We start from the raw sequence: 26,711 nt of genomic DNA on the forward strand, positions 1-26,711 counted from the left end.
GTCCTCGGGCTTGTCGTCCTCGGGTTTGTGTCCTCAGGCTTGCTGTCCTTGGGCTTGTCCTTGGGCTTGTTGTCCTCGGGCATGTCATCCTCGGGCTTGTCGTCCTCGGGCTTGTTGTCCTTTGGTGGTTAATAGAGGCTTATGAAACATCAATTGGATCATTGACAACGTCTTGTTTCTTTTAGGAAACATTTGACTTTCTGTCTTCTAGCTGGTTTGTTGAATCAGCAAAACACCACATCGATTGGCTTTGTAAATAATGACAGCAGAAACTTTGATTGTGACGTCATAGAACAAACACAAAATCTTCATTCAATCTTTTGTCTATTGTCATACTTATAAACAAAAAAACTTTTAAAGTTTCATGCAGCAGCAAGGTGTTAGGTGTGCTTAAAGCTGTGGTTATCAAACGACAATTTGCTTCAAACAACGTTAAAAAGATACAAACGCAACAATTTATTTACAAGCGACGACTGCTAAATTTAAGGGGAGTTTATTTTTGATTTGTTTCAAACGGAAAAGTTTAACACAACTTTATACTTGAACTTGAAACGAGTAATAAAATAAGGCAAATGATTTGCCATTTTACGACTAAGAAAGATGAAAACTCATTCAAACATACTTTTAAACTTCAGCAACATTCTGATTTATAACAAATACAATCTATACTATAGAACAATAAATCGGCAGACCAAAACAATAAACTAGTAGTAGTAAACACATAGGAAAATTAGTTTTATCAGCTAAAACTCAGACATTATCAAGAACAACTATTCTGCTGTTATGATTCTAAACTTTATGCGGTTTATACTTTACATTTCTATGCTTAGAAAAATATTAATGTTGTGCTCTCTTGGTAACTTATAAAATCCAATTTCGCACTAAAATACTGCGTCCCCTGACAATTTATGTAAACTTCAGCATCTTCAAAAGAACATTGTGCACTAGAGTAAAAAGACTGTGTTTTTTATAATCGAAATACTGCATCCCCATGCGACTTATGTTAGTTGCATCTTATATTGTTCCCTCAACTAAAAAGATTTAGCTTTTTACGATCGAAATACTGCGCCCCCATGCGACTTATGTTAGTTGCAACATATATTGTGCCCTTAGCTAAAAAGATTAAGCTTTTTAGGATCGAAATACTGCGCACCCATGCGACTTATATTAGTTGCAACATATATTGTGCACTAAGAAGAAGAAATATTAAGCTCACTAGCAAATAAAATGTGCACCTAAGCACTAAAAAATCATATATAAAACTATACATAGAAATAACCGCAAAAATTATATAGTACTTCCAGCAAAAAATCCTTGACATCAAGCTTCTCTTTTAACAAAACTCAATAAACCATTACTACACACTTGTATTATAGTTGTAGACTTGCTGTTTCAAAGTAGTAAGTTATTCACACAATTTTTCTTACTATTATCATAGTGAAATGTCGCAAAGTAAAGTATTATCGCAAATTATACTGTCAAAATTTTAAACCCGTTAAAAAGTTGTTTAGTAATAAACTAAAGTTTTTTTTTTCGCTGCGTTTTTTAATTGATAAGGCACCTAATTCCTTAAAGAAGATTCCTAATATTCAGGCCACACATGGTCTCCAATGTCTCGATAAGAGTACTAGATGTGATGTCTAATGTAAACAATCTATGTATTAAGGGGTAATTAAATGGGGATATATATGGTTAGATAAGATAAATACATTTAAGATACTTAAAAGTCAACAAAAGTTTATTTACAAATATAAAATAATCACACGACACACTAAAACTACAATTGAACACAAGTAACAAGAAGTATCTTAAACTAAAGAAAACGACTTAAACTTAAACATTTTACAATACAACATTTCGAGCTTTACCAAACACCTGATACTGCTACTGCTACTGCAAGTAAATGCAAGTAAAATTCCGTTTTATAAGCACTGAAACAAATGTAACTCCTAACAATAAAATGTGTTTGTTTTTTCAATACTGGAAGCACGTCACGAAATCTGCGAAAAACAGTTTACAACATCCGATTTTAAATAAATTTGGAAAAGATTGTTTTGAGAATAATTAAAAATGTTTTGGAAAAGCTATAATTGTTACAAAAAATTACATATTTATTCACGAGCTTTAAAGTATTAAAATGAAATGTTAGTTTCATTACAATAGGACTAATTTTCTTTTAGTTAAAATCTAACGTTAAAATAGTTAATCATTATATATAAAAAAGAAAACATTATAGGAACATTAATTTTATGATAACCGAAGTTAGAAAAAGGTGTAAAATGTACACAGTAACTAATATCAAATATTTAACTTTTTTAAGTAGATAAAAACGGCAGAGATTAAAATTTAAACCTAAAATGACAAGAAAATTTATAAATGTTATAAAAATTTTTTTATAATACTGTTCATGTAAACTTAAAAGTATTAGCAGATTAGTAACACAATTCAACTGTAAATAAATAAGTGATCCAATAAGTTTTGGAGTAAAATTCATATTTTCTAAACAAACTGAGTAGTTTATATTGATTCTCGATAAAGTTTCTACATACCTGGAACTTGATATGGAGTCATAATATTTTTATGATAGTGTAAAAGCATGTTCTCCCAAAGTGGACTTTAAAATAAAATTCCATGGTTAAATTATAAAATAGTAGTTCAAGTAGTTGCTCAAACTTTTTCGAGTTGCTGTTGAAAGAAATTTACTTTTGTTTAAGAAGACATGCTTTAACTATTACAAAAGAAATTAATTTAAACTTATTCTGATCTTCAAGTTTAAAGAAAGTACTACTGTAGTACTGTAGCTTTTAAAAAATGTTATGTGGTTCATTTAACTAATAAAAAAACTTAAAAACTAATCAGGTAGAAAATGATCACATAAAAATAGATATAGTAAAAATAAACAGCTATTGCAAAACCTAACAAAAAAAAGTTAATATTATGTTTTATTGTTAGATTTTTTGACAAATTTTTCAAAACCTTATAAAGATAGTAATTGAAAAAGGGTCGGCAAACTGCGGAACTCGTGAAAGGTAAAACATACAGCCCGCGAAAGAAAACTTTGAAACTTACATAAGATATTCGAATGTTTAAAGTAAAGAGCAAAAAATGGTCAAGTATATTTCAGGTGAAATACAAAACTTACACTATATATTTTAGGTCTAGTACAAAGAGTGAAAAACTAAACTACAATTAAGGCCTGCAAAAACTTTTATTTTTGAAAGTTTGCCCACGACCACCAAATGCATCCTGACCCCTGGATTATGATTAAGCTAATAAAAAATAATTAAAACGTTAACGAATTACTTTTTGCTAAAATCAATAGTTTTAATATTACATTTTGCTAATAAACTCTAAAATATTTTGGTAAACCAATACAATATGATTTAAATATACTTTTAAACAAAATGATTCAAAATATTAAGAAAATTAAATAATTTTTTGTCTTGTACAAGCCATAAAATTGTATCCAACTAGTGTATGTCTCGATAACTAGAATATTTTTTTATACATTAAGACCTTAATCAATTTTTTTTTGCGCTTTTTTGTCGTTCAATAATATATAATCTGTCTGAAAAACATATGATCTGTCATAAGAATCTCTAAAATACTAATTCTATACCTACAATGTTTAAAAAATATCTAAAGTGCTAAGTAGCAACTTCATAGCAAGCAGCAGCAAATAAAGCTGAAGAAATCAAAATAGATAGTAAAACTAAGTAGTAGAAATTAAATAAAAACTTTATCAAAAATTCTTCTTTGTAAGTAGATAAATATAGTATGTAGGTCATTTGTAGAATTTTAAAATTACAAAACTATTTTAAAAATATCTCTTTTAATTTTTTATATAAAAAAGTTAAGGTTTATAGAAAGAAAAAATTATAAAATACCTAAAAGTTAAATTTCATATTAAAAACCATATTAAACAACTTAAAAACGATAAAAACATCATTATTACAAAACCGGATAAAGATTTTGGTATTGTAATTTTAAATTATGTAGATTATGCTGGTAAAATGGAAAATAACAAATGATTACACTAAATTTAAACATATAGGTTGTATAAATTCTTTTGATTTCACAGCACGCATTGAACTTTCATAACAAGGGAAAGTTTTAGGATGGTACAAAAATAAATTCATTAGTGAAACTACGTACAATTCAATTAGACTGGTAGGGACTCTACGCCCAAAACTTTACGGTCTTCCTTAAATACATAAAAACGATTGCCTTTTAAGGCTAATTTTATCTATGAAGTTTCGCCACAAAATGTTTTGGCAATTTTTTTGGTAAAAACAAATGCACAAGTTTTAAACAAATTTTCAAATTACTCTGTTAAAGATTCTTTTCAGTTTAAATAAAAATATAAAACAAATTCCTTTTTCCAAAGTCAAAAATAGCTACATAATTTCATATGATAACAAAAGCTTGTTCACTAATATTCCAGTAAGTGGAGGTTATTAAAATCTGCTTAAAGATATTGTATCATTCAGATTTAAAACACCCTCAGGTGCCAGAGTTCGTGTGCAAAGAAATGTTACACATAGCTGTTTTGGGTGCTCAGTTTGGTGTTGATAGTAAAATGTACAATTAGATAGATGGGGTTGCAATAGGTTCACCTTTGGGTTCTATCTTGGCAAATACATTTGCTAGCTAACTAGAAAGTGATTTGTTTTTGAACTTTAAAAGTCCTTTTGTGTATCCTCGATAGGTAGATGACAGTTTTGACATGTTTGAAAATAAACAAGAAAGTTCCAGTTTTATTAAATTACCTAAACAGTCTTCACAAAAACCTCAAGTTTACAAAAGTTCATTAACTTTTTAGATGTTTGTGTCCAAAGATCAGTTGATGGGGGAACTTTAACTAAAATCCATCGTAAATTAAATTCAGAAGCATTATATGTACCGTGGGAATCTTTTGGTCCAGTCAAACAGAAGTTAAGAGTTTGAACGGGTATGGTGAAGTGCTTCTTTCAAAAGAATTTTAATTATTACAAACTTTAGATTCAGTTAAAGGTAGTAATGTTTTTCGTAAAGCAAGAGTTGAAATAAAAACGACAACTAAAAGAGTTAAAAAGCTTAGTTAAAATTATGCAATTAGACTATGACAAAATTATTAATATATTTTTTTTATGATTTGAATTGCTTTTTAGATTTAAAAATCAATAGTTAAGTTTTATAAAACAAACTTCGTCTTACAGTCGCCCAAGTTAAAGAAATTTCTCCTTAGTTATCAAACTAAATTAAAAATCCATTTCGCACCCCTTGAATGCTGCTTTGCGCCACCAATGGGTGCGTGCACTCCTTTCGTTGAAAAACCCTGCTCTAAAGCATCATATCCCCTTATAATCTTGTTAAATAAATGATGGCAGTATATATCAAGAATTATTTATAAAAATAGTAAACAAAATATTATAAATATCAGAGGTACAAAACCAATTAATAAGTATTGGACTGTTTCTACTTATTACAAATTGCTTGCCTTTTATTAAAAAATAGTTATGTACATTAGTTAGGTTTAAATTGAAATATTTGTTTTTTAATGTATGTTTTTTTAGAGGAATTTGGTTTAATTTTAGAAGTATATTTTGTACCGCTATACACACTAATGATGTAATTTATCAAAAGATCTAAAATCGGAATTTTTTTCGCTTAACAACTGTATTTACGTTTATCAAAACTTAGTAATATAGTTTTTATATTGTTAATCTCTTATTCAAATGTATTTTATAAACTTTTTGTTCTTATCTGTTTAAATATTCGAACTTTGTTTATGTTAATTTAAATCTTTAAGCTTTAGCTTTCACTAAAAGTTTTATATTCACACAAATTTATTTTTTATAAGTATAATCTGGTCTTAGCAATTACTAATACTAAGTTTAGACTAATCAATATGTTCTTCGCGCTAACACGACTTATGCGCTAGTCGCATAAATTATTATAAAAACATTAATATAAAGTTTTTTAATGATAATCTGCACTTTTATATACTAAAAATAAAATCTTATCAGGAACTTTGCTTTTTCAAACCAATATATACAAAACAAAACAATTTTACTTAGTTATTTACAATACTTTAAAACTTCAAAACATAATTCATAAAACTAGAGAATAAAAAAAATTGAAACTAACAATAATGTGATATTAACTGTTCTACTCTATAACTCCAACTGTATTAAAAATTTCACCTAAAAAGCTTAATTACATAAACTAAGAAATACTCAGTAAATTTCAGAAACATGTTATCACAAAATATGCAAAAAAATACATTTTAATACTAACTTTTTTTTTAATATTTGAATTATGATTTGAAAAACAATCAGTTAAATCGGAATAAATAAATTGTTTTTAAAATATTCTCTTGTCAGTAATTAAGTTAATTATGTGTACCTAACTTACAAAATAGGATATACGTAAAATTCATAGAAATTCAGTATTAAAAACTATTAAAAGTATTTTATTTAAACTTCAAAAACAACAGTCCATGATTGAAAAATTACATTACTATACTTATATTTTTTGTTTAGATACAAATTGCAATAAAAGAAGAGTATTTTATACCTTACTATTAGCTTAAAAACACAATTCAAAAAAGCAGGAGAGAAGAAAAATCTGGATGTATATAATTTCAATAAATAAGCTGTATACATTACTACACTACATAGTACAAATAAATTTCTAGTAATTTTTACCAAAGCAATTATATTTTAATGTGAATTGAAAGCACAAAAAATACTGAATTTAGTTTTATCTTTCAAGCATTTTAAAAATATTTACATTATCAATATTTTAAAGCACCAGATGAATTTCATATTAAAAAAAATTAGTAAAGAAAATATAACTTGTTAGTTACAGAACCTCAAATGATTTTTAAAAAGTTTACAGTAAATAATTACAGCTTGAAAAAATTATGCTTATTTGGAAAAAACCTCTGAATAAAAATTAAAATAATTACAACTAGATGATTGCACTTTCGTAGCAAAACTTTCTGTTTTAAAGCCAAAATGTTTAATATTTTTTTAAATAAAGTTTTCAAATATATAAAACTGAGTTTCAAAAACAAGGTTTAGAAAAAAATTCTTTAGCTCAAACAAGTTTAACGACAAAAAAAGATTAAAGTTGTGTTTACTTTAAAAAACTAGCTTTTAAATACTTTTTGTTCAAGAAAGTTTCGAATAGCTTCACCGATCTCTACTGGAGAATCCTCCTGAATAAAATGCACTCCTTTCACTTTTGCCACTTGCTGATTCGGCCAGTCTTCAACCACCTTAAATTGTTTAAGTTGCCTTAAAATACATCAAACTAATAAACTTTTCATATATTTATTTAGTAAGGATTCTTTTATTTAGACAGCTAGAAAAAATGTAAAACATTATAGTTTACTACACGACTTTTAAGTGTTTAAAAAGATAGTCGTTTATAAAGATTTTTAATTTTTTAGATCAGGGTCTCCCAAAGTGGACCATTACAGAAATTTAGGGGGCCATGAGCAGTAAAGGGGCCACATGAGGTCATAATTTGAAAATTACACTAGATAATCTGGAGTTGATGAGAAAGAGAAAAACAAGTCTTAGGCATTTTTAGTATGGTAGTTTTGAAACTTATACTAGATATTATGGAAAAAAATTAGGAAATTTAGGGGCTACAAGCCGTAAAAGGGTGAGCAACAAGGCCATATTCTGAAACTTACACTAGATATTCTGGAGTTGATGTAAAGAGCAAAAAAGAAGGTCTTAGACAGTTTTAATGGTAGTTTTTTGAGAACTGTTCTTGGAGGAGGCCATAGCTTTTATAATTCTTTGAAAGGGGCCTTTTGAAAAAAAAATTTGGGAAACCCTGAATTAGATCAAATATGATGTTCAATCAAAATTATTTTTATAAAGCAGTAAAATTTTAGTAGCTTTTATATATTCTAAATGATAATGATAGATGTTTCTAAAGAAATATACTATTTATTATAATAAGGACATAAACACCAGATTTTTCAAAAATTTTATAGAATCAAATATATAAAAACAATTTTATGATTTTAGGAAATATTTTTTTCAAATAATGGATTATCGATCTTAAATATTTACAACATTAGTTCATATATAAATAAAAATGTGCAAACTAAATATTTTATTTACTACCAGGTTTCGGTGGCAAAAAATTACGACCTTTTTAAAATAATAAAATAGTAAACAACATTTTTGAATTGCATATCTTTATTTAAATAAGCTCTTTAAATTTCAGTGATTTGAGCATTTTTTTTTTACTTAAGACAAATAACTACACAATGATAGTTCATAAAATACCTTTTCAAAACAAAAATAATAATAATAAATAATAAGTACTATTAGCAATGCTTATTAGTGTTTTGTAAATTGAATTAGCAAATGTAGCTGTAGTAATACGATTAAAAAACATTTAAAATAAATAATTAAGTATAATAAATACAAATAATAAACCAAAATTACAAAGTTAAGTTAAATAAAAGCAATTAATGCAAAACAAACAGTATTAGTAACTAACGAAACAAGCTATAACATGTCAATACAAGTTCAAAAAAGAAAACAAAAAGTTCAGTTACACATATTTATTTTATCAGCAAAGCTTATAAAATTTTTAATGCTTAAATAAAATAGTTTCGTATTTTAAATATTACTTCAAAAACATTCAAACTATTAGTTAACAACACAATCTAAATTTTCAATCAAGTGTTGATCTATTGCTGAGATACTAAGATTTTTTTCCCCTAACCAACTTTTTTTTCATTGCAATAATTTATTCTTTGGTGTTTTTATTTTTGAAAAAATATATTGTAAAAAAAAAAATGATAAAAAACTTGCGATTTAAGATGTTTTAAGTTCATTGAGAAAAACAATAACTTTACAAGTATTTGTAAAAAAAAAACCACTGGAGACCAAATTTTGTACAGTATATTAATTCCTACAAAACAAAAAGTAGGCTCAGTTAAATTATTTATGAAACTGTGAAAATAAACTTTGATAGACTTTTAACATTAAATTACAATAGTTAAAAATAGAAAATAGGATTTTTTAGTTCCACAGTTGCTAAAATAAAGGTCATATTTGATTTGTTGAAACTTGTCCCTAAGAAATTTCTTGTGCATTTGAAGTTACTGTGTAACTCTTTCGTAAATATCTGAGTTCAAAGAAAGTTGACATAGATCTACAATTTAAGGATCCTGTTTAAAAGCTAAACTTTTTTAACATACGTGGGTATCAACAAAATCGCTAAACCTTTTTTTTTAATCAGAGCATCAAACAGTTGTATGGAGGTTGCAAGGAAGCAAGAAACAATTCATAGTAGTTTAGAAATCAACTTTTGGTCAGTTAGTTTAATTTTTTAAATAACTAACGTTTTGTTATTTTTTAATTAGTTATTAAAAGTACAAAATTATATGTTAAACTTTTATACGTAATTTACATTGGGAACCTTATGTCTGAGTTTTGCAGAAAAAAATATTGTGTACTCAACCATATTGTTTTCTTCTTTAAACTTATGTTGATTAATTACAAACCTTATTTGATTAGTTACTACTGTTGTTTGTTTTACATTGTTTACTATTATCATTGGTTTTATAGTTTTAAAAATGCTTTTGTTACAAATTTTTAAACAAACGATATTCTTATAACTTTTTTGATTATAATTAGAGCGAAAATAAAAAATATATCAACTAAAATAACTTCCTTAAATTTATTTTCGAATTAAATTAAATTATATTTATTCTTTCAAAAATTTATTTTACAAACTAAGTTTCGGTCAAAGACCTCGTCAGCGCTAAATTAAATTATTTTTGACTTAAATATTTAGCAATAATTAATATAACTTATTTAAAAATAAACAAGCAATTTCATAAAAGTACAAAACAATTTCGTTTAAGCTTAGACATTCAAAAAAAATACAGTTTTAATTCACATGTAATTAGCTGTAACTAACTTTTCTAATCAAAGGTGCGAAGAACCCTGGTTCAGCGTCAATGTACAACTTTGGAAGGTCCTTAGTGTTTTGAAGCCACTTATTATAATCAGTAGCATATCCTACTACGTTTGCCGGGCCTGTCGTTTAACGTATTAAAATGTATTGTTTTGATACTTCAGAGTTAAAAGCTACTTTCTTTCAGATTTTAGTTATTTACATTTGTTATTATTCGTAACTTGAACAAATTCATATTAAGCATCAATACTTTAAATTCAATATTTTTTTTATTGACATTTATAGTAATACAATTATGAAAATTAAAAAAATCGTTCAAAAAAAGTTAGTTAGTGACAAACTAGTTAGCCAATAGTTTAAAAAAAACTTTTACAGGTGTAAACAAGTTCCAACAAAAATCAAATTAATAACAAAACTAAAGTATAAAAATTTTAACACTAAAATATCTATTGCTGAAACTAATACATATAGGAATTAAATTAATAAGATAAAAAATTGTTAATATTAAAGTAAATGTTTAATAATTGGATAATAGATATATCATTTAATTTATTATAAAGTTATAATTATTTAAAAAAAATTCAAATACCAACAGTAAAATCATACTTTTAGAAGATAAGCCCAAAACTATATCAAGATTTTAAATGTACCATTTCCAACATAATATGTATAAACTTAATTTACTCATTTTCTTTGGTGTAGTAAAAGTTGAAAAAAAATCTTACAATAGTATATGACAAGATTGTTTAAGTTTGTTTTAATTTAATAAAAATAACTAAAAACCATCATTTTTGATAGGTATTTCTCTGGGCCATGTTAAAGTTGGGAGTCTGCTTTGTTCATCACAAAACGGAGCCTCATAAGTTTGTGTTTCTTCTTTTGACAACTTTCTCATTATACTAAGTGGCAGAAGTTTTTTCACAAAAAAGTTTTTCTTTAAAACAAGTTCTTCACCTGTTTGATAATATAAATTGTTGTTTTTTACTCAATATATAAACTATCAAAACTTTAGCTATATGCTTTTTTGTCAGATTTCTATTAAAATGTAAGTATTTTTTAAACAAACTTAATGGTTAACAAAATTATTAATTTTTCAACTAATTTTTATTTACCATTTGCAGATCGCATGGCCTGAAAAATGTTTCTAGCATTTTCTGGGAAGTCATCCCATGAAGGCAGTGGGCAAACCAAACTTTCCATGTGAGTTATTGAGGCAATTCGATCTTTGTTCAAATTTGCCCAATGAAAACCCAAAGCTGACCCCCAGTCATGTACTACAAGATTTATCTGTAGATTTATAAATAGTTGTCAAATCTATATTTCGTAAAAGAATTCAAAATAATATTTATAAATTTAGTGGTTTAACTACTTATGCTAAAATTTTTAGCTAAGAAAAAAATGTACGTTTACATAGAATAAGTGTTAAAATATACAAAAACTATTTAAGTATAATTAATTTATTTTTAACATATGCATTTATTCTCAACTTAAGTTTAATATTATGATTAATTAAAGAACTAAAACCAAAGAATTTTTATACATATATTTAGATTACAAAACATTTTTTACCTATAACAAGATCTTAAATACTATATAAAGATTTTTATTTAAAATGTTGTTATAATAATTAGGAATAATTTCTGAAGATCTAAATTTTATAACTTCAAATATTTAAGACATTACTTTCAAAGCAATGTTTCACTCAAAAAAGAGATCATCAGCTAATAATAAAATCTGGAATGAAATCTAATAAAAACAAACATGTAAAAAGACATAAGGCTTAACCTTTAAACAAAACTGTCAATCAGGTATGAAAATGAACAAAATTACATAACCAGAATTTTTGATTTAAACTTTATGGTGATCTATTCTTTACTTACTAAAACACTTGAATATAATTTTAATTTCTTACAGCATACAACTAATAAATTGTTTAAACACCTCTAGTTATTTATTACAACCGTTTTTAGCATTTTAAAAGTGAGTTTACTAAAAACTTCTACCACAAACCTCTAGAAAAAATATTTAAGATAACAGACACATATATACACTAAAACTACAAACTTTGCCCTTGAAGTTCATATTTTCAATCCAAGCATCCAAATATTTAAAATGGTCATCAAAAGTATACTTGATTTGATCAACCTTACTGCTGTCACCCATGCCAATAAGATCGGGAGCAACACACCTGGCAATTGGTTCTACAATTGGTGTAATGTTCCTCCACAAATAGCTTGATGTTGGGTTTCCGTGCAAAAACAAAACAACATTGTCATGATTTTCTGTGTTAGTAATGTTTTTTTTATTAAAAAACTTAATTATTTTTACACTGATAAAACTTTGAGTAATTCTACATATGATATTAAGATCTTCTTTTTATATATATTGTAAAATAAAGCATTAATTTTGTTTAAAGAATCATTTGCTGATATTTGATCAATTTACTTACTTTAATTTTTTGATCAAGAGCTGCCTTTAAAATAAAGAGTATAAGGATTAGTACAATTTTTTTATGAAATTTATTTTTACACGGTGGGCTAGAGTCATACAGAACTGGAATTTAAAAATAAAAAATTGTAAAAAACACTATATTTGTAAATACTTTCTACAATAAAATTTTAATGTAAATCAAGATCATATCATCTGACTTTTGTATTTTGAGAAGAAAATCAAGACTTTTCAGAATAAAAGTAATAGACTTTTGAATGTTTTTGCTCTGTTTTTTTCTATTAAAGAATAGGCTCAGTTCAAACTTGAAACTGGCAAGTTAAAGTAAAACTTGAATTATAATTGTAATGTAAGAGCTTGTATATGTTTAGTAGGTGTGTAATATAAGGTTTTTAAGTTAAAAAAGAGTGTAACAAATGAGAAGTGGAGGGTTATTTGTTAATTTTATTAGAATTAATTTAATTTATATTAGTTAAAACATATACATGGTTGCCACTGATCAAGCTGAGAAAAATTTCCTGACTTTTCTTGACTTTTTCCTGACTTTTTACCTAAATTTTCCGGACTTTTCTAAATCAAAAGCTTAAATTAAACTTATTCTATAATACATAATCTAACACTTGAAACTATATAAAGCTTTCAATCTAATTTTAATACAGGTTAAAAACAACAGTTTTTTGCTGCATTCTATCATCCAACTTCCAGTACATCACTTAAACCATCTGTGTATGATTGATGTTTGTAATAAACAGCTCTATCAGCAAAATAGTTGTATTATTACCTTATAAACACAGCTTGCTTGAAAAACGACACAATTTTTTTGCATTTCCTAGCATAAATGTATCTAGATAAACAAACAATATATAAGAAATTTACACAATTAAAACCTTGAATTAATAACGAACTTTTACAACTAAAATCTTAAAACAATAACAAATTTTTACAGTTGAAACCTTAAAACAATAAAGAACACCCTAGCATAAATGTTTTTCTGACTTTAAAGTACCTTAAATTAATTTTTACCATTTCAAGGCTTTGGAAAACAAAGAATTTTTTTAATTTAAACTGACAAAATCTGACTTTTTTTTTTTTAATTTTATCAAATTTTCTTATTTTTCCTGACTTTTCCTGACTTGTGTCATTTTTTTATATTTTTCCTGACTTTTCCTGATTTCCTGACTTTTCCTGACCGAGTGGCAACCCTGCATATATCATATATACCCTCCACCTGTGTAGTTTCTTTTTTCTGAATTTATTAGGTTAACCAGGTTTAGGAAAAGAAAAAGAAAAAGCAAAAATATTACGTTTTTTATTTTTGTTTTTGCAAAAAAATGAAAAAATTTAACTAAATAAATTAAATAAATTAAACTTTAAAATATACTTTTAAACATACAAAAAAATCAAAAACTTAATCTAAAAAGCAATAAATTAAGACAATTATTTGTTTTTTTCTTTCAAGCTTGATTCTCTTATCATAAAAGTATCCAAACTTTATTTAAGCAAAAACCCTTCATATTGTTTTGCGCACATTCGCATAATATTAGTTTTAGATTGAAATTTTAAGTATACTTTAAAGCTTTAAATTAAATTATTTCTTAGTTTTACAACAAAAAACTAATTTTCTTATTCTAGATGTTTGCCCACTTTATTGAGAAAAGTAGTAAACAACGATGTAAAAACTTAAAATTATAAAAATTAAATAAGTACAGCTTAGATAAACTTTGAACAAAAACAACTCTTTTAATGAAAATATTACAGTTTTTTATAAATTTTATAAACTAAATATCATTAGTTCAAAGAAATTACATTTTTGTCTCAACTGTAAAGATTTTCTAAAATGCATACTAAATTTATGTTTCAACAACATTTCAATTCATTGTGTATTTATTACTGGTATTTTATAAGTTTAGATACAATATAATTTTAGTTCATATAATTATAGTATTGTAACTTTACTGAGCTTTGTAAAATAAACAGTTTTTTAGCTATATATTGTAATACAAACTAAAATACTATTATTTTGAAATTTACAGATATAGTTTAAAGAAAACATGAAACTACTTAAAACAAAAATTTTAGCGGTCTATGATTAACTACTTATGTATAAATATTGATTAAAAATATTGAATTAAAAGTTTACAAAAGTAATGTAGCTGAAATTAGTAACTTTTTTGGTAGATGTCAATCATCATAATTTCAACTTAGAACAGGAATAAACTTATTAAAAACTGCTTTAATGAAAAAGATTACTAAATGTAAGACTAAACTTTAAAATAACTAACTTGAGTCATAGTATGCAATTGAAGAACCAAGTACATCTATTTTTTCTTTAACTAAACTTTTGTGGTATATATTTCGGCTCACCATGTTTGTTTTTTTCAAGTGTTGGGCTAAAACATTTAGCCTCAGATTTCTAATCATAATTAAAATTATGAAGTAAAATAAAAACCTGCAGATAAAACAGTTTTCATTAAGCAATCCAGATCTCAATTACAAACAATCTTACAGTGAAAAAGTCTTGGTGAAATTAATAAAAAATACTCTGCTTGGTAGTATTTTTCTAACCACAAACAAATTTTTCTAGAAAAACTATAGAAAAAATCTTCAGGGCTGCAGTAAATTAGAATAATTGTAGTAATCAATATAAACTATACTATTTTATATCAAAAATGCAATAAATAAGCAACAATAAAGCAGTAGTAACTATTAACTATAAAATTAAAGAGCTTCATTGTAGTAATTTACTTTTTAAAAATTTACAGTGTTTAAAAAAAGTATGTTTATAGCTTTAAAAGAAGCAGTTCCCAATTTGCCAAACATTATATACAGTAAAATTAACATGTATTATATAATAATAAGATATATTCAGGAAATACTTTTTTCTTCTTTTTAAGTTTTAGTTAGACTTTATAGTAATTATTGAAAATGTCTTTATTTTATAGGAAAATATCAGTAGTCAGTAACTAAACAAATATTATTCATAGAGACAACCATAAAAAATTTAACTTGGATTTTTTAAAGCTTTTGCTCATACAAGTATTTATGTTAAAAAGTAAATAATTAAAATTGTTCTACATTTTCCAAATAGGTTTTTCTTGAATAGTCTATTTTTTGTATAATTAGCTTTGTTTTAAAACTTGAAAACTGCTAAAAGGACAAATATACTGAGTCGAGTGAATCATTTAACAGTGAAACATTTACTATTTAGGCTAATTGAATATAAATAGTGTTTATTAAAAAAAGGAATAGTACTGATATATGCTGAAAATAAGAAACCTTTATATGAACAATTTTTACACTTACTGGTTAATAAATTTTAAGCAGGCTATTTTTTACCGTATTTTTAACAGTTTTAGGGTTTTTGTTGTGATGTCATAGATAAAAGATATTACTAAAAATTGAAAGTGTATAATAGCTAATTTGTCTAAAGGTACAAGTTGACAAGTTCTAGGGAAACTGAGTTTAAGTTGGCTAAGATAACATTGGACTTTACTTAATAGGGTACTTTTAAGAGGTTTTATCTTGTTATTTCATACACATTACACATACAACAAGTTTTAAGAAAAATAAAAATATGTCTAAAAGACAACTTGTTCAGATGTGCCAGATGAAATGTAACAGGATATCAAGTTGCACTTGATTACTGTTTAGATTTGGTTGGAAGTTTTAAGCTAAAAGTTCATTCAAGCGCTAAGAAAAAGCTTGCAAGGTCAAGTTTTATACTGATGCAAGTTTGATACAGTTGACAAAAGAAGAAAATAAAGTGCATACCAGAAGCCCTGATGCGACGTTGAGTTATGGAATGTTTTATATAAGCTGATACAACAGACAGACTGGGAGATTCTAGCCACAGCCTGCTGCAGTAAACGTGATAATGAAGAATAGACATCTATATTGTTTTCTTTTGTTTTATAAAGTGTTTTTTTATTAGTGTTATTTTTATAAGTATTTCTTATTTACATTCTAGCTTTAAGTAATTAAATCTTACTTTGTTTTATACATTCTTAAAGTATATTCTTGCTAGATTAAATCTTGTGTAAAAGTTTTGACCACATTTAAAGTGTTTTATAAATTTGATGTTCTTTATATATTTGTTAGTGCTCGCAATTGTTCTTTAATACAACATGTTCATTCATTGTCATGCCTAGTTATGTATAGAGTAGCCTTAAGTATTATTGAATATAAGCATTTAGTATAAGTTAAGTTTATGATCTAAAGGTACCTATATATTTATAAGCTCATTTTACATAATTAGCTTAAGTTCCTTTCCTATCATGATGCAAAGCTGCAATTTGACTGCATTTTAACTACTAGTCTGCAATTTAACCTTATTTGAAGCCAAATATAGTTCGTTTTTCAAAAACGAGTTGTTACAAACTAAGGGTGGGCAATTTTGTAAATTGGTGGGCAAAATTAGTTACGTGTATTATAAAATATATTGTTTAGTGAACGACAAAAAATAAGCGCTCAAAATATTTTGTCCTAAGACTTGGTGCACGAAAAACCTTTCGGTTATCGAGTCGCACACCACGGATACCTTTTATTTTTAATGTCTTGTCTAAGACTAACTTTTTAAAAGCTTAAAAAGTAAAGTAAAAATTAAATAGTAATTTTTTAAGTACTACTAAGTGTATGTGTACAAAAAATTAACTGATATCATATATTTTTTTAATATCATTTATATTTTCGTTTCACAATAAGTTTTTGAACTAAAAAGTACGTCGAGTCGAGGGACAAAGATTTCTATTAGCGGACCGACTGTTATCAAAACAACTAAAGCCACTTAAAAACATATTTTTATTATAAAAATGATATTAGATACAAGTTAAACAGAAAAAGTTATACAGTTCAAAAATCTACCTTATAATGATATTGAATAAAAAATCAATTGAAGCAATTATTTTGAAAAAAAGTAAGCTAAGCATAAAAACTAGTATAAATATTTATAACAAGCATCTTTATCTCTAGATACTAAATAATTAAAAAGTATAGGAATAAAAAGTGTGGTAAGTTTTCCATATAGTGAATTGTGAGGCAACTGTCCAAGACAAGCTTATAGTAAAACAAAATGTTTTTTTCTTATCATATATTTTTTTTTTAATTACAAAGAAACATTAATAAGGTACGCATTAAACATCGAAAATGGGTGGTATGGTGTTAGTAATTGATAAAAAAAAAAAACTTTTTGAGATATTTTGTTAGATAAATGAAGTTAAATTTAAAAATCGTTGTATTTATCTAATAAGTATAAATATAGCATACTTTTTTGAAAAAAACATTTTATAAAATTATAAAAAACGTATTTCTTTCTTAAAAAAGGTATTTGCCACACTAGTAGTTACAGATAAAAAACTAAACTTGATTAATAACTGCGATGTACAAGTACTACTACACACCTTTTCTTGGGTTCAAGGTGTCTTATTGATGTCTCTCCTTACTTCTTATTGTAATACTTTATGTTATATTTAAAACAGAGTCTATATTTTTAATATTCATTAAGTTTTTTATTTTAAAAGTTTGTGTTTTTATCCTGTTTTTACATTTACCTGTTAAATTTTGAATAAGAACATAGCACAAATAAATTATAACTTTTCTTTGTATGTTTACTATTTCCGCACTGGTCAAAAAACTCCATAAAACAAAAAAACCATTCAACGTCGCGAAAAAAGTGCTTAATAAATAAACAAAAACTATTTGGTATCTTCTTATCTATTTATTTTGAGCACTAAAATTTATCAGTTGAATAATTCATTTTTTAGTGCATTGTTTTTTTTTTAACTTTTGCTGATTAAACAAGTTCTCTTAGTTTTGTTTTTATTAATTAGTATCAAACTGTAACCGCTGTTAAAGTTAGTAAATAGATTGATGCCACAAACGCTTTTGACTTATTGTCACATAAAAAAACATTATTGTTTAAAAAAGTTTTATTGTAAAACTATTTTTTGTATTACCGTTACATTCACTTGAAGTTGTTTTTACTGACGTTGAAATATTTATAGAACAAGTGATGAAATACACTTTAAATTCAAATAAAGTATTAAGTGTTAGACTGTAAAGTTATTATTTGTTTAAACAATGTATACTCCTGAGTTCTGATAGTAATGCTTATGAAACGTAATATACTTCTTTTGTGCAAAATAAAAACTTAGTATGGTAGGCAATAATTTGATAAATGCAGCAAAGTTGTGGACTATATACTTTTTTGCTCACTAAACAGACTAAGTTTATAAGGAGCTAGTCATTTTATTGTTTTATGATCGTTTTATAAATGTATGCAGAAATTTTGAATTTACAGCTGATTTAATAAAAATTCATCAAATTTTATTTTTTAACTTTTTGAAACCCTATAAAATAGTTTTTAATAGTTTTAGTACAGAACGAAAACTAAAACCTAAAACTTGTTAAATGTTAGTAATAGAAAAAATTAATCATTGACTTGACTTAACAAAACAAACTGTAATTTCATGCATTGGTTAAAATAAAAATAAAATTTTTAAATTCTTTAGACTTTTTACAATTTTTTAAGCAGGTTAACCTTTAACAATATACAAAATTTACAACTTTAAGTAAGGCGGTACGGAGTTTATTGATAGTTAATTTAAAGAATTCACTATTATTGGTTGTAATTTTCTATTAGACTTATATGCAGATATATAACTTTAAATTAATATATTTGCTTACCATATTTTAGGGATCAGCAAACTGTGGCCTACGATATAATTTTCAGCTAAAAACATACTTTTTTTAAACAGTAAAAATATTATGTGAACACCTACAATTAGACTCTTAGTTTGTTAACTATGCATTACTAGTCCTGTATTATTTCTTATTTTATAATTTTAGTTTATTACTTTTTTTCAAATTCTACATTCTTTTTGAAACAACTGCGGGTTGTAGAAGACTTTTTATAAACAAAAGGTCCGCGAGAAACTATTTGTAGGAAAATTAGCCCGCGACTTAATAAAGGCTGCCGACCACTGCTATATTATTAATGTTCTCATATATTTTTACTCAGTATAGTGAAAACATAATTACAGTTAATTTTTGTTTTTTTTTTTCTTTTGAAAAATAACATTAACAGTTCAAGTTATATAGATTTTTGGGTTGCCGAATCATGGGTAGTGTTTTATTAACATTTATTAAACTTTTATTAACTTAAAGTAATTTAGAAGATACAATTAAATGACTTTATTTTTTAAGTTCCTTTATTATATTTCCAAAAATTATAACTTTTTTACCCTAGCTGGCGTGTTTTAGCTTCTATGCGTTTTTCTTTTTGTTATTTATATCAAACTTTACTATAAGATAGAGTAAAAAACGTATTTTCAGAACATATATCATGAAGCACTGTCTAAACCTAATTGGGTTTTACTGCTATGTTTGTTTGTTCTTTTCTTTAAACATAAGCTGTATTTCAAAACCTAACTTTAAGTACAAAGATTCAAGCTTAAAAGAATACAAACCCCTTGATGTAAGTTTTTGAAGGTTTGTATTTGTGTAAATAAATTTTACCTAAATGTAAGTTTTTTATCGGTATTAAGTTAATATTAAGTGAATGAGTTTTTGAAAAATATTTTTAAATAATTAAAGAAAAACTAAAATTATAATTAGTTAGTTTATTAAACTCTGATATGTCACCATTTAAGATAAAAATTGTTTATGTATAACTTTAAAACTTTTTTATTTATGCATTTAAATAATTTTATTTTAAAGCTTGTACTTAACTAAATTGGATTTATCATTTTTTATTGTATAAAAAGTTTTAAGTTTTTTGTTCAAATAGACAAACTTTTATAGATAGCTTGTATTGTGAAGATTATTTAGTTAAACATAAGACTAAGTAAAATAATAATACTTGTAACTAGTTCAATCTAAGTTGTTTTCTTATGAGAATTTTTTTTTTAAGCAAACTATTTGCTCTTGTAAAGATACAAAAAGAAAAACCAATATAATGTTTTTATGTAGACATAATTTGACGGCCGTTAGTTTAAAAAAATACTTCAAAAGTTTAGAGTTTTTGTTTCAATAAACGTTTAGTTAAAATTTTTACTGTAACTTTTTATGCACAAAAGTTTTAAAGTTGAAACATTTTAAAATGAATTTAAAATGATGTTTTTAGATAAAGGTAAATAAAGTATTTTAAAAAAAATAATTTAAATAGTTACATGTATGCATCGTATAAACAAACCTAAGATAAAAGAATGAAACGTGTCAATTACAAAGTTTAGTTAGTGTATTAAACAAAATAACTTGCTGAGAATTATTATATGAAACGATTTCATTCATAAATGTTTAAAACATAAACTAGAACATAAAAAGTTGGCTTAAGTTTAAAATCTTATACAAAACAACTAATTATATAGTTTAGGAACTAGACATATGTGCTTCTTACTACTTTTAATTTGGCTTAATTTTCATAAGCTATAAAACTCAAACAGATGTACATCGTTCTTTAAATGATTAACAATGTAGCAAGTAATTTCCTTTTCACAGCCGTAGTGTTTTTTAAAACTTAAAAGTTAAGACTAACTTAAAATTGTTTTTTCCTAGTCTGACTTTTGTTTTCTCTACGTAAATCGCATTAAAATTTAAAGAATAATTAAGTTTATGCCCTACATACAGACAGTACTAAAGTGTGATAGAACAAGTTATAAAAACACCGAAAAAAAATTTCTGTTTTTACAAATAGATACTTTTTATTTAATACGTTGAATGACTGTAGTTAGGTTATAAAAATTCAAATAAGTAGAACTATTTTAACTATAATTCTAATAAACTTTAAATTAAATAGCTTAGTTTAGTTAAGAAAATTAAAAACTTAGGATAAGTCGTAAAAACTTAAAGTTGTATTCATATATTTTTGTCAGCGGTCGATATCATAAAAGGTTTGACAAATTTTAATCTTTTGAAATAATTTTTAAAAACAGTATGAAAAAAGTATAGGTTTATTAGTTAAATTGATATTTTACTATTATGAGAGAAACTTTTTAATTTTTTTTAATTTCATAGTAAAACTAGCTAGGCTTTTCAAAAATTATTCAGATTAGAAATAATTTGCATATATCAGGACTTTATTAATTAATATTCAATTTTGAAATTAACATAAACCTGAGTATTGAAAGTAAAAGTCCCAACTTATTTTAATAAACCGTTTTAATAAGCATTAAATCAATATTTAGCCGTAATTTTAATTTTCACTGAGACAAACTTTAACTAGTTATTATTAAAAAAAAATTAAACTGTTGTTTTTACTCTCTAAATAAATTATATTTTAAAAAATTACAATACTTAAACTACCTTTTAAAGTTTTGTTTAAACGTTTAGAACTTTTTGATACAAGTTGAATTTCATTGTATTGTTTACTTCTCATATAAGCAGTTCAAATATTCTGAAATATTTAAACAATTATATAAAACAGTCGTGTAACTTTTTACTTGTAACTAACTTTGGTGTTAAAAAATTCAATAAAAGTGTTTATACCGACAAAATAAAATTTCTATACTTTTTTTATGTATTTGTAAATATATACGTCTAATAGATTGTTTTAAACAATGAAAAAAGGTTGTTAACCTCAATTCGAGCTGTTAAATGAATAATTAAAAATTGGCCTGAAAGCTTACAGGGAAAATAATGTGCTTAAAAGTTTTTAATCTTGTTAATACATTAAACTTTATAATGCATTTGCTGACTAACCATTAAAAAAAGACTATATTGATTTTAAACTGACTTAATTTCATATATTTCTAGCTAATTTAAACTATTCTTTATTTAAAAATATCAGTTTAGCTATGTTTAGATTGAAACTTATAATAAAAAAGTAACAATACAAAATATCTTTGTTTATTTTTGCTGCATAGTTTACAAAAATACTCTAACAAACAAATTTACAACTTTTTATTCTGTAATAAATGAAATACTTAAAGGTTTAAAAAAAATAGAAGCACACATTAAAGCTTAATTTATTTAAAAAAAAAAAGAATTTTATAATAGTATCACAAAAAAAAAGTTCGCTAAATGTTTTTTAAGTTCAGTAGCATTTATGGTTTAATAAGATCAAATTAAAAGAATAATATGTTTCAAGCAAAATCATAAACTAATTTTAAGTCTTTAGTTTTATTTTTTGTTAATCAAAAAAAAAATCTGCTTTAAAGCGAAATTTCTACTTAAAAAAAAAATGATAATGATAATAGGCAAATAAGAGATTAAGTATAGTTTTAACTTATTAAAAAAGGATCATTAAGTATACGAAGTTTAAGCACTTTTTCCTTTAATAGAACATTTTTTCAATTTATTGATTATCAAATTTATTACATTATAGACACTTTTAAGCAAAAAAACGTTAAAGTGAAACCCGGTTTTTATTAACTGCAGTATAATAGTATGGATAATTACAAACTTATCTATGAAAAATAAAACGCTGAGATTAAAATTGCAATAAACGAACGAAGCTTGTCTTCTTTTTTTTAAACTTGTTTAGATACACGGCATGCAAATTAATTATTAATAAGTTAACTTATTGCATACCTATAAAGTATTACATTAGAAAGTTTGCGGAGAAAATTTTGATTAGTATCAGTTTCTAGTCGATAAGCTAACTTTGATTAAATAAGCAAACTTTTCTCTCTACATAAACGAAGATGAGTATTTTAGATACATGTTTAGGTATTTTAATTTGATGCACAGAAAGTTTTCGAAAATAAAATAAAAACTTGTTAAAAGTTCGTGTAAATTATTATTATTTTAGGTATTGATTTATTTTTTACAGTACACTTTGAAAATTTTATTGAATAAAAACTTAATTTTCTTATAAATAATGTGTTACTCAATAACTTGAATGTAACAAAAAAGGAAAAGTCTAAATCTATATTGGTAAAAAAAAATCAAAATACTTTTACTAAAAGGGTTTTAAATAAAGGCTTGACAATAAATTATAAGTTGTAAATAGTGTTAATTTTAATCTTACAAAATACGTTTTAATTTATAAAACAACATTAAAAACAATACAGAATAAAATAAACTTTGTACGCGACTTCATAAAAAACGGTAATTTTCTATACCATTCCAATCATAAACATTAATTATGTCATACTGAAAAATCATTTTAATTTATTGTAAAGCATGATACAGTTATGATTGTCTACATAAACATTTATCATAACAAAAACAGAGGATTTTTAAGTGCAAAACTAAGTGATATCATCAAAAATGATGGAAACACCTCTAAAAATGTTTTCGTATTAATAACTAGCTTTTCTAAAATCCTAAGTAGTTTAAGTTCTATAAATATCTTTTAATGTTTTTGTATAAATAAAAACTTGTGTAACGCTGTCTGTTGTGTACCAACGCATCATCAAAGCTAAGCTCTAGGATTTAAAAGTTGTAAAAATTAAAAAAACTAATTGAATTAATACTCTAAAGTAAAGTTTGTATTAATGTTTATATATTATATGATTAATTTAAACTATTTGTTAAGCAACAGTTATATGATTGCTTTACGATCGTTCTACCAATTTTCTATTTTTGTACTAATCAAAAAAATAAGATAAAAAACTTTTATAATATTACTAAAGTTATATAAGTTCTAATAATTTTTTTTTAATCATATATATAGTCATTTTTTCTCTAAACTAAACCAAAGCATAAATTACAAAAAAAATAATTCAATTTGTATTGTTGCAGGAAAAAACATCAAAAACGCTAAAGTTTGATTCAAAACTATCAGGAAATAGCTTTTCATTAAACGGGAACTTAATTTTCATAATAAAAACAAATCCGTGTGAAGAGTACACAATTTGCCAAAAAAGTACCTTTAATTCAAAGTAATCTTTCAAGTTGTAGCATCACTTTTAATTTTAACTATTTGGTCAATTTATATACCTAACAAAAATCATGCTCAACTTAAAATGATTTTTATGTACCTTTACTGCATTTTCAGAATCATACTGAATTTAACCTTGAGTGGATCCGCAAATATTACTTCAATTGTTAAACCTGAGTATTCCTATTCAAGCATGTTAGATAACTAGCTTTTATACTTGATATTCTACTTTTTAGAGCTATTTTTATTTTGTTTACCCTTTTAAAACTTTTGCTTCACAAAAATTTTTGTCGAAAACATCGTTTAGTTTTTTGTAACCCTAATTACAGTTCTAGTAGACTGAATTTTAAACACCTTGTAAGTTTTTGTTAGTTCATTGTATTTTATATTTTTGAATTATAAACCAATGTTTATTTTAAAACACGCTTCTACTTTTTTAACAAGTTATAAATAAAGAAGTCTAGCCTGCGCCCCTAATTTAATGCTTTACGAAAAGTTAAATTTAAGAATGATATAATGTTAAGACTGTTTTTAAATTGTTTGAATACTTCTCATATTACTAAATAGTGTTAAATTATTTTAAAATTTATTGTATTCAAATATTTCAAAATTGCAACGTGTTTTGGTTGTAATTTTTTAATCTAATTATTAACCTTTTATTGATAAAAAAAAATGTTACTTTTTGGTTTCTCCTTGTTATCTATTTTTATTTTGTTTACCCTTTTAAAACTTTTGCTTCACAAAAATTTTTGTCGAAAACATCGTAAATATTTACGTTTGCAATGGGGCCAATTTAATAAAAAAATTACAACTCCTGGTTTAAACTATACAAAATATTTACGTTTGCAATGGGGCCAATTTAATAAAAAAATTACAACTCCTGGTTTAAACTATACAAAATATTAAAAGTTATTTTTTCTAAAAAATCAAATAAACTAAGTCAAAAAGCAGAACTACTTTTAGTGAAGAGTTTTGTGTGATGATAAAAGACAAAAAGAAGATTTTAAAAGATAATAGTTGCAAAAGTGATGCTAAAGTTTCAAAGTACTCTATAGGTATTTGATAATGTTGTATATTACAAATTTTGTTGTAAAAACAATTAAAGAGTCTAATTGTATATTTTGTAATAATTAAAGACTAATTAATCACATCAAAAATATTTTCCCTTAGTATCTAAAATTATAATCTAACAATTTATTTCTAAATATTAGCCAAGTAATACTTAATCAAAAACTTGTTTTATAATATATTATGGAAGTTCATTTATTTGAAAACTAATAAAAATATTAAATATATTTTTAAATAAAAATTTAACTCTAGAAACGTTAGCTTACACAAATAACTGACAAAAAGAATGTTTATTTTTGTTATTAAAAATTACCTTGAGATACATATCATATAGTTTTATAGTTTTATATTGCGCACAACTTAAATCAATTTTAATTTATCTAAAATTGCTTTCTTATAAGCTACTTGAAGTTTTTTGATTAGTGTATTATTATAAAAAAATACTTTTAGTTTTATCTGAAATTTTTCGAAATTATTTTCTTAGTTTAATAAGTACATTATACTTAATAAAAAAAGTGTATTGGGTTAAATAGAAACTAAACTAAACTTTTTACTTACTTTAATGTTTAAAATTATTGTAGTTCCTAAATAAATCAAATTTAACTTGCTTTGTCGTAAAAGTTAAATTTGTACTCGATAACAACGTTTATAATATTTTTCTGCATTAACAAAAAAATAAGTTATGTAAATTAACCTGTATTTTAATCAAAAACTATCTTTGCAGAAAATTCTACAGCTTTGCGTGAAAAACAGCTTGAAATTTGCCTTGACAAAGTTCTCATGAAAAAAGTTTGGTTGTGTCCAAGAATTGTTTTAATCCCTTGTGTAAACTTAATTGTAACAGGATTAAATTACAAAATAGAAGAAACTATTTGCCCCTAAAGTATTAACGTATTGATGTACGATTCCAACTAAAAAAATAAAAATGCTTACAGAAGTGCACTAAGTTGTTTCTCGTTCTTTAAAAATAAATACAATGAACAATACTTTTAAAAAGATTTGTTTGCTTTAATACTATACTTGTTCACGATATTAGTTGATTTCATATTTAAAATTTTGTATTTCAACTTTACATTTGATAAGTTATTTTCTGCCAATTTGTTAAGCATATAAGGTTATAAAATGAGTTGTATAATACAATAATTAATAAAATAAATGTCTTTTATTTTAAATTACAAAATTGTTTAACCATATATTTAAATAACAAACACTTATGCTACTGTGATCTTTTTTCAAACTTGGTTATAAATACTTTGGCAAATAAAACTAATTAAGTTCTCTTATTTAAACATTTTTTAATAATAGAAGTTTAAAATTTATACAGGTATGTAGTTAGTTTTTTAAAATTATGTTGTTAAGTTTTGCTTTTTATTTTTACCAAGAAGATTTCTTTTAGCTTGTTTAAACGGAGCTCTTAATCTATTTTGTTTTTTTTTTT

The 26,711-nt window shown here is 24.7% G+C and overlaps 1 protein-coding gene across 1 annotated transcript; it reads right to left on the reverse strand.

The window, feature by feature from the left end:
* Positions 1–6,915: 6,915 nt before the first annotated feature.
* On the reverse strand, positions 6,916–14,830 carry LOC145831312 (coelenterazine h 2-monooxygenase-like). Its single transcript, XM_082938514.1, has 6 exons — positions 14,670–14,830; positions 12,004–12,221; positions 11,052–11,226; positions 10,723–10,893; positions 9,943–10,061; positions 6,916–7,264 (listed from the first exon to the last, which is right to left on the reverse strand). Exons 1-6 carry the CDS (start codon positions 14,806–14,808, stop codon positions 7,136–7,138), a joined length of 951 nt encoding a protein of 316 aa, XP_082794640.1. The 5' UTR covers positions 14,809–14,830; the 3' UTR covers positions 6,916–7,135.
* Between the last annotated feature and the right edge of the window lie 11,881 nt (positions 14,831–26,711).

This window comes from Thalia democratica, chromosome 3 (assembly GCF_965202585.1).
Source record: "Thalia democratica chromosome 3, ktThaDemo2.hap1.1, whole genome shotgun sequence".
NCBI lineage: Eukaryota > Metazoa > Chordata > Thaliacea > Salpida > Salpidae > Thalia > Thalia democratica.